The sequence below is a fragment of the Spinacia oleracea genome, chromosome 2, assembly GCF_020520425.1.
Source record: "Spinacia oleracea cultivar Varoflay chromosome 2, BTI_SOV_V1, whole genome shotgun sequence".
Lineage (NCBI taxonomy): Eukaryota > Viridiplantae > Streptophyta > Magnoliopsida > Caryophyllales > Amaranthaceae > Spinacia > Spinacia oleracea.
Window position 1 is genome coordinate 99,071,040 of NC_079488.1, and position 11,154 is coordinate 99,082,193.

General features: G+C 37.0%; 1 protein-coding gene across 1 annotated transcript; it reads left to right on the top strand.

Annotated features, from left to right (window-relative positions):
- Positions 1–4,324: 4,324 nt before the first annotated feature.
- LOC110803664 (uncharacterized) lies at positions 4,325–9,789 on the top strand. Its single transcript, XM_022009193.2, has 5 exons — positions 4,325–4,487; positions 5,321–5,381; positions 5,914–6,047; positions 7,486–7,908; positions 9,010–9,789. The coding sequence occupies exons 2-5, from the start codon at positions 5,355–5,357 to the stop codon at positions 9,410–9,412; spliced, it is 987 nt and encodes a 328-aa protein (XP_021864885.1). The 5' UTR covers positions 4,325–4,487; positions 5,321–5,354; the 3' UTR covers positions 9,413–9,789.
- The last annotated feature ends 1,365 nt before the right edge of the window (positions 9,790–11,154 follow it).

Sequence of the window (11,154 nt, forward strand, 5' to 3'; positions counted from 1 at the left end):
TGCTGGTTGTTCTGTTTCTTTTACAAATAATGACTGTGTTCTTCAGGACCTTTCCAAGAGCAAGCATACTCTGCTTGGTAGGTTACATAAGGGATTTTACAGATTCAATGAAGATTTGATGATTTCAGACACTCAATTCTCTCACAATAACTATGGACTCTCAACCACTGGATCAACAGCTGTACAGGAAGCCAAACTTTGGCATCTTAGGTTGGGACATATGTCATTTGGAAAAATAAAGAATCTAGATGGAGTTGATGTACCAGGATGTTTAGCAGAGTCATTTTGTTAGATATGTCCATTAGCTAAACAGACTAGGTCTCCCTTTCCAACTAGTTGTATCAAAACCACTAGACCATTTGAGTTGTTACATATTGATGTATGGGGACCATACTCTATTGTTGATACAGCTAGGTGCAATCAATTTCTCACCATTGTAGATTATCATACAAGGATGACTTGGACTCACCTTATGAGAAATAAAACTGATTCATTGCAGATTATGACTCAATTCCTTTCTTATGTTGAAACACAGTTTGGTTTTAAAATCCAGCATATTAGATCAGACAATGCTCCTGATTTAATTGAAGGAGGAATGAAAGAACTATTTCTATCTAAAGGTATTTTACAACAGAAGAGTTGTAGTTACACACCACAGCAAAATGGTGTTGTAGAAAGGAAGCATAAACACCTACTTGAGACAGCTAGGGCTTTGTTCTTTCAATCTCAATTGCCTGATAAGTACTGGAGTGAGTGCATACTTACAGCTATATATCTTATTAAGAGGATGCCCTTGAAGAGCATACAATTTTGTACACCATATGAAAAACTCTTTCATAAGAAACCTGATCTTTCTCATCTGAAAGTGTTTGGTTGTTTATGCTACATCACAACTCCAAAACTTAACAGGCCCAAGTTTGAACCTAGAGCAGACCCTTGTGTTTTTCTAGGATATCCATCAGATCAAAAGGCTTACAAAGTCCTTAATCTAGCTACACACAAAATTACAACATCTAGAGATGTTATTTTTCATGAAAAACATTTTCCTTTTCACTTCTCTTCTGCACCAACACAAACTTACAAAAACAAATTCTTTCTTCCCATCCATACAGATTTCACAGATTCCTCACATTATCCCATATTTGATCAAAACTCATCTGATCAATCTTCTAATTCAACTTCTGACACAAACACAGATTCTCCTACTTCACACTCTTCTCATTCTTCAATTCCTATCTCCACCACTCCTTCTTCTAACCTTCCAAACTCACCCACTACAGCTTCAATTCCACATTTTAATTCTCTTGAATTTCCTATCCTTCCTTCCAGAAGGTCTACTAGACAAACTCAACCACCATCTCATCTCAAAGATTATGTTTGTCCTCCACCAAAAAGACATTGGTGTAATCTTGTGGCCTATGATAGTCAGCCTGACAAACAAAAGGCACTCATTGCTGCACAGTTGGAATTGATTGAGCCTACTTCTTATTCAGAAGCAGCAACAGACAGCAACTGGATAGCAGCTATGGAAAAGGAAATCACAGCCTTGGATAATAATCATACTTGGGATTTTGTTGTTCTTCCCAAGGGTAAAAAGGCAATTGGATGCAAGTGGGTTTTCAGAATTAAAAAGAATGTTGATGGAACAATTGAAAGATATAAGGCTAGATTGGTTGCCAAGGGCTTCACTCAGAAGTTTGGTATAGATTATCATGAGATATTCTCTCCTGTAGTCAAAATGTCCATAGTCAGGTGTTTAATCTCATTGGCTGCCAGTAAGGGTTGGAAATTATTCCAACTAGACATTAACAATGCCTTTTTACATGGAAATCTTGATGAGGAGGTGTACATGAAGGTTCTAGAAGGTGTTACTGCCCCTCATGGTCATGTTTGCAAGCTGACTAAATCTCTTTATGGTCTAAAACAAGCGTCTAGACAATAGTTTGCTAGATTGCTTCATGAACTCACTTCTCAAGGCTTTAAACAATCTAAGAATGATTATTCTCTCTTCATTAAACATGACACTGGTGACATCACTATAGTAGCAGTATATGTTGATGATATTATCATCACAGGGTCCAATCAGGCTACTATTTGTGCTCTCAAGACTCACCTTCATCACACTTTCAGCATCAAAGATTTAGGTCTCCTAAATTTCTTCCTTGGTATTGAAGTTTGTCACACATCAGAGGGATATGTTCTTACTCAGAGGAAATACACCAAGGAGATGTTACAGGATTGTGTTTTAAACATTTCAAAACCTGCTGTTACACCTTTCCCTTTGAATCTGAAACTCACTCCTGATGGTGATCTATATCCCAATCCTGAACTGTATAGATGCTATGTGGGCAAGCTAAATTTCTTGACACATACTAGACCTGATCTAGCTTTTGCTGTTCAATCCCTCAGCCAGTTCATGCACTCACCAAGAATTCCTCATGTTTGATGCTCTCATTCATACACTGAGATTTGTCAATCACACTGCTGGTCAAGGCATTCTTCTCAAAGCAACTGACAAGCTTACATTACAAGATTTTTCTGACTCTGATTGGGCTGCTTGTCCTACAACAAGGAAGTCAGTCACTGGTTACATCTTACTCTTGGGCAATTCTCCTATTAGCTGGAAGTCCAAGAAGCAGTCTACCATCTCTAAAAGTTCATCTGAAGCTGAATATAGAGCAATGTCTCAAGCTGCTAGTGAAGTTTCTTGGATTGTTAGGTTATTGGAGGAACTAGGTGTTTCTAACCTACAACCTGTTCAACTCAATTGTGACAATCAATCATCCCTTCACATTGCAAAGAACCCAATTTTCCATGAACGAACTAAACACATAGAGGTGGACTGTCACTTTACAAGGGATAAAGTTCTTGAGGGTTTACTGCAGCTAAGTTATCTTCCAACCAAACATCAGTTGGCTGACATCTTTACCAAGATACTTCCTAGTCCTCAACACAGACTTCTCTCCTCCAAACTTGGAATGACAAATGTTTCTCCCATCCCAAGTTTGAGGGGGGGGGGGGGGGGGGGGTGTTGGTGTATACACTCCTACTGCAGCTTCTACTTCATGCACCATGCAACATCATCATGCAGTATACAAGCCAGCAAGCAACCACCCTTCTTACACGAAGCTTCTAGAAGGAATCAGCTCAACTAACTCCCCTAAATTCTAGGAATTCTGTTAGCTTATTGTTAGCACTGTAATAATCAGTTAGAGTTGTATTAATGCTGATGTGTAAGAATGCTGGCATTTGATTGGTTAGACCACGTAGCACTCAGTGTATATAAGCTCATCATTCTGTAGTTATGATTCAATCAATAAGATCAGTTTATGATTTCACCAAACACATTTCTCTTTCTCTCTCTCTTTCTGTTATTGTGCAGATTGTCAGTAGACAATCAAGGTTAAACATCAACTGGAGAAGTTGATTTTAACAGATAACTTACTATTTTTTGTAGGTTTATATTCTCAAAAGTTAAAACCATAAACTCGGGATGTCAGCCATGGATGAGTGTATAGGAGTTAATGAGGAGGAGAAGAAGTATTGAAGGGAAGGCTGGATCACAGAAGCGGAAAAGCAGAGCAAAATTGAGGGGAATTAAAAAAATTATTATTATTTTTTTATTTTAACTAGGTCACGTGCAAGTCACGTACAAAGTCAACGTCAAAAATAATAGTCAACTATCGGAATCCGACTTAAGGTGGTCTCCCGCAAAAATATTTATAAATCGGGTTTCTTCTCGCAAAATATTTTTCAAAAGGTGGTTCCTCGCAAAACCTTTATTTTAAAAGATGGTTTATGACAAATTTGACTAAGTGTGCAGTGATGATGTAACATGATTGATTTCAGTGAACCTTTCATTTTCAAATTCCCTTATAGATTTGTTATAGTCTTTTATAGCATTATCCCAATAGTCTGGTTCCAAATTCCCCTCCATACTACTAAGGTAAAGATGGATGTGCATGGGCCGCGCCGACCCGAGGCTCGACCCTACCCGACACGAAAAAAGTCCCGCCCGACACGGGTACGAAAAAAGCACGACCGGACACGAGCACGAAGTCTTGGGTCGCATTATTTTGGAAAAATACACGATAAGACATGACAGGACAAAACACGCTAAATTTAGAAAATTAAGTTTAGACACGACAACCCGACCTGGCCCGACACGTAGGCGTGAGCTCTATTTTAAATTCCGGCCGACACAACCCGACTATATGGGCCGGGTCCGTACAGACACGACCCCTGGGCTCGGCTTAAGGACCGAACCGGCCCGGCCCACACCTCACTTTAATAGTAACAATAAAAATAATTTTTTCTCTCCTCAAACTCCAAACCCGTGCTGTGCATCTCCTCCCCCCTCCTCCCGCATTATCCTCCTCTTAAACCATAACAACAAAATCATCTTCTTGCAATTGCAGTTGTAGTTGTATCTATAGTCGGCGCCGCCTCTTCCAACCACCTCTCCTTCTCTGCTTCTGCTATTCTCGGTAATTATACAATCGAATTTTCTGTTGATTTTTTGTTGTATTTTTATTGATCCAAAGATGTAATTTTCTAAATTGTTAAATATATTCTTTTGTGTTTTTTAATTGATTCATAATTGTACATGAAAATCATGTTATCCTGTTCTAGGCCCAGCCGCCCCTTCTGCGGTGGCTCAGGGCGGGCCTGGAAGTATCATAGATAGGGGTCAGGGGTGAGGATAATACTATCATTTTTTTTAATCTTATTGTGAAATTTGGTGTTTGGGAAGGCTTAAGGTCGATTAAGGCAAACTTCAATGGGGGATTTTTTCTGTTGCTTGAAATTCTCGAGCTAGATGGAAGACTTGGCCTGAATGTGTTGCTGTAATAAGCTATCTAGCCAAAGTTAGTTACCTAGTTTGAGTAATGGAAGAACACATTGAAGTGTTAATTGAAATCTGATGCCGTTGCAATTCAAGCTAAAAGAGGTTCTGCTGAATCATTGATGCCCTTAGGCCTTATTTGGTTGGGAAGAATTGGAAGGAAAAGAAAAGAAAGGAAAGTTAATTACTAGAAATTAGGTGCAAAGCACAACTTGTGAGGCTTGCACTTCATCTTAGGCACAATACTTAAAATTACTGATTTATTTGTGTAACAACAAGTTGCATACATGATATTAATGTATCCACTGGACCTTTCGGAATCTCAGTGCATCCCAACAAAAACGCCTTGCCCAGGTCTTTCTAAATGCTTGAGGAGCAACACAAACTTTTCAAACATTGATGAAGCTATATGTAAATTACCATTAATTTCATTTTGTTTTGACAATTTTGGTTGTTAACTATTCTTATCAACAGCTAGGTAAATGATTTGCAGTTCAACGTAGATGAGATGGTTTTGGTGACCCATCATACACAGGTAACGTTTTTTAAGTTATAGGAACTGTGCTACCTCTTAAAGTCATGTGAATCGTTTTGATAAAGTATAAAGTCAACTCATAGAGATGTTATATGACCAATCCTCCCATCTTGGAAACTTTGGAAGAAAAAAATGTGAGAAAAGTCAAGAAACACAAACAATAAAATTAATTCTGTTTGATTGTTATATAGGTCTTAAAGATGGTGATGTTATTATCTATTTTTGAATATTTGTGTGCGGGAGTAGTGCTTGGCCATGTCCTTTTCATAAATTGGCACATAGATCACATGTGAATTGAAGTTCTCTCATCTTAATAAGGATTGGTGGACTAGACCAATTTCATATAGTCGAATAAAGGCTTCAACAGCTTCATTTCGACGGACTTAAACTGTGAGCTGTCATGTGGCTGTGCAGAAAGGCACCTGGTTGTCAAAGGAAATAATAGGGCTTTGGAGGCTTCCATGTTTTCCGTGTGTGTGCATGTTTAGGGCTTTAAATCCATCTGATTTTTTCTTGTCCTTTTATTTCCCAGAGTTCTTGTGCTGCAGTTCCTCTACGAAACTCATCATGGAGCAATGGATTAAGATTGAAGCAAAATGTTGTCCGGTTTCATATGATTTTACGAACCGATAAGTATATTTCAGTGAAGCAGGCTTTTCCTTTGAGGTGAATGTCATGTTCTTATACTTCGTATAAATTACTCTGGCAACTTCTTAGATTTTGTGAATTGAGTACTACAGTTACTTATTTTTGTTATTATTTTGTGCATGCTTTGTGATATTGAAACATGAAATCACTCACTAGTTTTTCATATGATTTTTGTGAAATAATCAATGAGTCTTTGAAGGGAGTGTTGGGGAATAAACGGGCTATTTCGTCCTTGTGTTGGATTATGTTTTGATAAATTCAGATGTTACCAAGAGTGGTGTACTTTTTAGTACTGAAATTTAGAGCACCTGTGGTTTGTGTTTTAAGTGATTGGCAAATATTCTATGGGCTACTTAGATTAGGTGTGAGTTTCAGTCCAATACTCCAATGTACTGAACTTTGCTTTTGCATTGTAGCCTATCCTTTAAGAATTAAGAGCCATGTTACTGTAAGCTCAATCTTTCAAGATTTTAGGTCTATGATGTGCAGTTCTGCATGTGTTGTTGTATATACTATTCCCATCTAAGCTTAAAGCATATTGGTAATTTCTGGCACCTGCAGACCTGTAGTAATTAGGTGTGTTGAATGATACACTTCTGAATACAAGGTTGGTTAAGAACTTCTTCGGATAATTGAATTAGCTCGAGTGAGATTTTTATGTTCATTTAACTCATGAGCCAAGCTTGGAATGTATGGTGCTAGGCATGTTTATGTTTTTAAATAACTAGGCAAATTGAGTTTTATGAATATAGTTATAACTTGTAAGCACATTTCTTAAAGGCTTATCTAAGAACTCGAATTGTGGAACTTCATATTTTTGACATTGTAAATTTTCACGTGGCTTGATTTAATCATAATTTAAACTCTATCTACCTATATTTTTCTTACGTCTTAACTAAGATAAATTTGGATTTTGTTATGTCTGTGTGTGTACTGTTTTAATTGGTGAACAAGGTTGATAACAAAGGTCAGCTCACCAAAAATTTGTAAACAAATGATCGCCCAAATGTTGGCTCAAATAAACTCCTCTCATCACTAGTACTCTTTTAACTGTATTTTGATTGTTTTTCTATCCTAAATGCTTGAGAGTAGTCTTCCTTCTTTTGCTTTTCCTCTTCAACATGCTTGACTTTATGCTCAAAGTGCAGTATGGAAAACTAAGTGGCTCGTATAGAATTATAAGATTTGCATGAAACATTCTTTTCTCCCAATAAAAAAACGTAGTAAAAGTGAAGACCCGTACAAATTTTGCACTTTTGCTTTGTTTTTCACAGCAATGCCGAGCTCTCAATCACATTGTTTGCTCCATAATACTTCATTGTCAGCTTGAGGTCTTGTTGATGCTGATAAATTCAGTCACATTCATGTCTTGTCTGGTTCGCTGCCGATGGCTGTTTCATTTAATTGTCCCCCGTTTTGTTTATGAAAAGTTCATTTAAGTGGTTTGGTGTTGCAGGCCAACACCCAGATATGTACATGAAGCAAAAGGGAGATCGTCGCACATTTCTTCCTTCAAAGGAAACACCCAAAATGATAAAGCTGAAGATGCTTCAAATAAACCATTATCACCGAAAAGCTCAGTCAAAATCTCTTTTCTCCAACAAGAAAGGGACGAAAACGAAAATATACAAGAGTCTGCCACTGCCGAGGACATGCCAGAATCCCAGACTGTACGTGGACTATTCTTGAAATGGTTGAGTCTTCTGAAAACAGGAGCATCTGCTGAAGCTGCAGATGATATCCTGGGAGGACCACCTCAAACAGACCATCTGACAGAGCAAAAAGCAATCAACACTAAGGAAAGAGGGGGGATTCTGAAGGTGGTTTTGGGCTACTTTCTGGGACTGGATGCAGCAATAACTGTTCCCTTACTAATATTGTAAGTACATGATTTATGCTTGAGGATTCCCGTTGTCCTTCAAGCTCCTTTCTCTTGTAGTGATTTTCATTTTTGCTATACATAGTATTATTGCTGAGAAAAACAACCAAGTCCGCATCAAAAGAGTAAAAGACTATAAAATGTGTTCTTTAATACTAGTATATGTTATTTTTCATGGACTGACTGATATGGGGATAAGGGTAAATGTTAGGATTCTGCTTTACTTCAGGGAGATTCAATTGATCAAGTTTATATTTTGAAATCAGCCATACTTTGATACGTTAAAACAAAAATTGGGAATAGTAGATATGTTTAGCCTTATTGTGAAGACTGTTACCTCTAGTTTCTTAAACAGACTTACGTTCTATTTGGTACTAGGAAGTAACTTCCCGTAGGTATTTAATTCCCATTCGAATCAACCACCCCTAGGAGAACTTGCAAACTGGGGGGAGACTGTTTTTCTTATAGATCTTATTTCTATACTGAAATCTGTGAGTCTACTGATTTATACCTATACTCACATCATGAGCAAATTGAAAGAGAAGAATCTGTAGAAGTTGAAGCTTGTTTTTCTAGGAGCCACTTCTTTTGTGACAAATGAGTAGATCATCACTTGTATGGAGATAAATATACAAGTCCAAAGATATGTTGGGAGTCAAGGCACTGTTGAGGAGAATCAGGAGATACAATGTTATTGTTGGAGGTTATTAGTAATTTTATAACCTTGTAAATGTGAACTTTTTTCATTTGAGACTTCACCCTTGTCAATTTATAGTCTTACCACATTACTGTCAATTTCTTGTACTTGTTTGTCCTAACCGTCAAGACGCAATGCCTGAGATGGGTCTACTTCACATTTTTAGAGGAGTGTGAAGATATTTCTGAACTCTTAGTGCAATTAAAACATAATATCAGTCTGTCCTTTCTAGACCTGATGCAGATAATCTAGTGTGACAATTTCCAAACCAGTTTAACAGAATATAAAGCTCTCTTTCCTTTTATTATAGCACTGTTGGTACTCATATTTTTACATTTCAGCTATAAATATAATTATGTTCGTCAATTTGTCTTCTTACTTGTGAATTTTCTGATGTAATGCAGCATTCCTCTCTATCTAGCTGTAAATTTGAAGTATGGCAGTCAAGTTTCAAGAGAATTAACCCCCTTGTGGGTGATGGGCCCATTGTTTGTCGCTCTTTATGTTAAGCTGCTTCGGGTGATATTTTCTCTATATGTTTTCTCCTTCAAGCAATCGGTTAAGGTAATAAAAAACCTACCAAATGCGCTGAGCTACATTGCTCAAGGGAAGCTTAAAGAAGAAATCCATGCTCGATTTTGGCAACCAGTAATCGATATAAAAAATCTAGACTACAAAGCGTTTACAGTGAGGAAATGGAAGGCAATTCAAGAGTGGATAGTTGAGAAGTACCTTGATTACGTGGAATCAATATGGCCGCACTATTGCAGGACAATTAGGTTTCTAAAGAGAGCTAATTTTATATAAATAGGTTTGTTCGTATCATCAAACTGGAACAGTTCTCTCATTCTGTGGTCTGAACTCTGACACTTGAACGAGTTGCATATGCTGGTGGAGGAAATAACCTGGGTTTTGTTCCTATTCTCAATCTCTGTTACATCTTCTCACATCTTTTGCAGCAACACTGAGGATCTCATCTGTAGGCGAAGTTTAGTGTACAACTGTAATATTGTTTTTTTTTTCTTTCTTTTTGGTTTTGAGTTGCAAAGTGCTTGGTGCCTCCACATTAAGGAGGATTTTGTTTTGCCCTTTATCCATTATTATCAGTACTGAGATGAGCTCTAGTTCTTCTGATAAAGTTTCTGAATGAGCAAGCTTACGGAATCATTTCTTTGTGTTTCTAATTTTGACCTTAAGGTCATGAGTTCGGTCCCTACCAACAACGGTTCTTGGGGTAGGGGATTCTCTTATCTTCCTCCCAAGAGCTTGACCTGCAAAATGTTAGGTGCAACCAGTTTACACGGTTTTAAATCATGTGTTTGCTGGCTTGCAGAAATGGAAATGCACTATGGAACAGAGGAGATGACAAAAAATTGCTAGTTGGAATAAGGGCTTGTAAGCTTGTTCAACTGAATTTGTCGTTGTAACTTATTTGAACTGATTAAGAACTTAATTGATTTGAAATAAGTTTTAGCTTGTTTTAATGGAAAACGATTTAAGGGAAACATAATTTTTGTCGAAATTTTTTTTAGGGGAATATACCAAGGATAAATAGTTTTCCGGATTGCTTCTTTACAAAAAAAAAAAAGTGTATTTCTTGGGTTTTTTGATGGGCAACTCTTATTAAGAGATGGTTGTGATGTGAATGAGAGAAGAGACTAATTAAGAGGGGGCAAATAAGAGTTAGCTTACAATTGATGCATTGATAACTTTAGGCAAGCAATTAAAGTTTTCAGTAACTTTTTCGATGTAATGCATAGCCATTTTCTCTCTCCCATCCCTAAAAAAATGTCGTGGAATGATCTGAATGATAGTAAGTAAAATAAATAGGAGTTTAGGGAATACGAGGTGATTACATGCTACACACAATAAGCCGACATATTAATTAACTTAAAATAGAAAGACATTACTCAAGCAGACGAAAAAAGAAAAGTTGCATAAAAATTGGTAGTCTCTAGATTGAAAAGTAAGGACTTAAAGGTTTGTAAAAAAGTCAAAATTTGTAACTCATGAAGAATAGACTAGCACGAGTAGTAGTAGTTGAAACATTTCAACTTAGTAATCCACTTGATTTTCATACCGTAATACACTAATACCGTATGAATTTGTCGACTACCAAAACCAACTTTACATATTTTGACACGGTTTCGTCGGTTATGTCGACTATATTCTATACTCTATACATGCATCTAAGTAACATAGTGTCCTAGTTATAGAAACATATTCGAGTTTAATGACTTCATTAGGAAGTTGACTAAGAATTAAGAAACCAACAAATATGTACATGCCAAAAGTCAAAAGCGTGATATTGAAATCAGTCTTAATGTACTAATAGTACTTTTTATCATTAAGGTACCTTGTGATGTAATATTTTTTTTTTTTTTGAAAATTCTACTTATATTGCTGATGCATATGATATGACTAGACCTGGTTATTGGATAAGATAGTCCAACATAGGTAAAGTTAACCCAGATTTTTGGCTGCATACCTATGCATGCAGAGTTGGGTGCATATGAGCTTTTATTGACGTCGTGAAATAGCTAAAATCG

Bases quoted from the DNA above. Each gene is read 5' to 3' on its own strand.
- LOC110803664 (XM_022009193.2), top strand. From the start codon at position 5,355: ATGGTTTTGGTGACCCATCATACACAG. The intron at 5,382-5,913 runs GTAACGTTTTTT...TTTATTTCCCAG, and splicing joins TGGTGACCCATCATACACAG to AGTTCTTGTGCTGCAGTTCC. The intron at 6,048-7,485 runs GTGAATGTCATG...TTGGTGTTGCAG, and splicing joins AAGCAGGCTTTTCCTTTGAG to GCCAACACCCAGATATGTAC.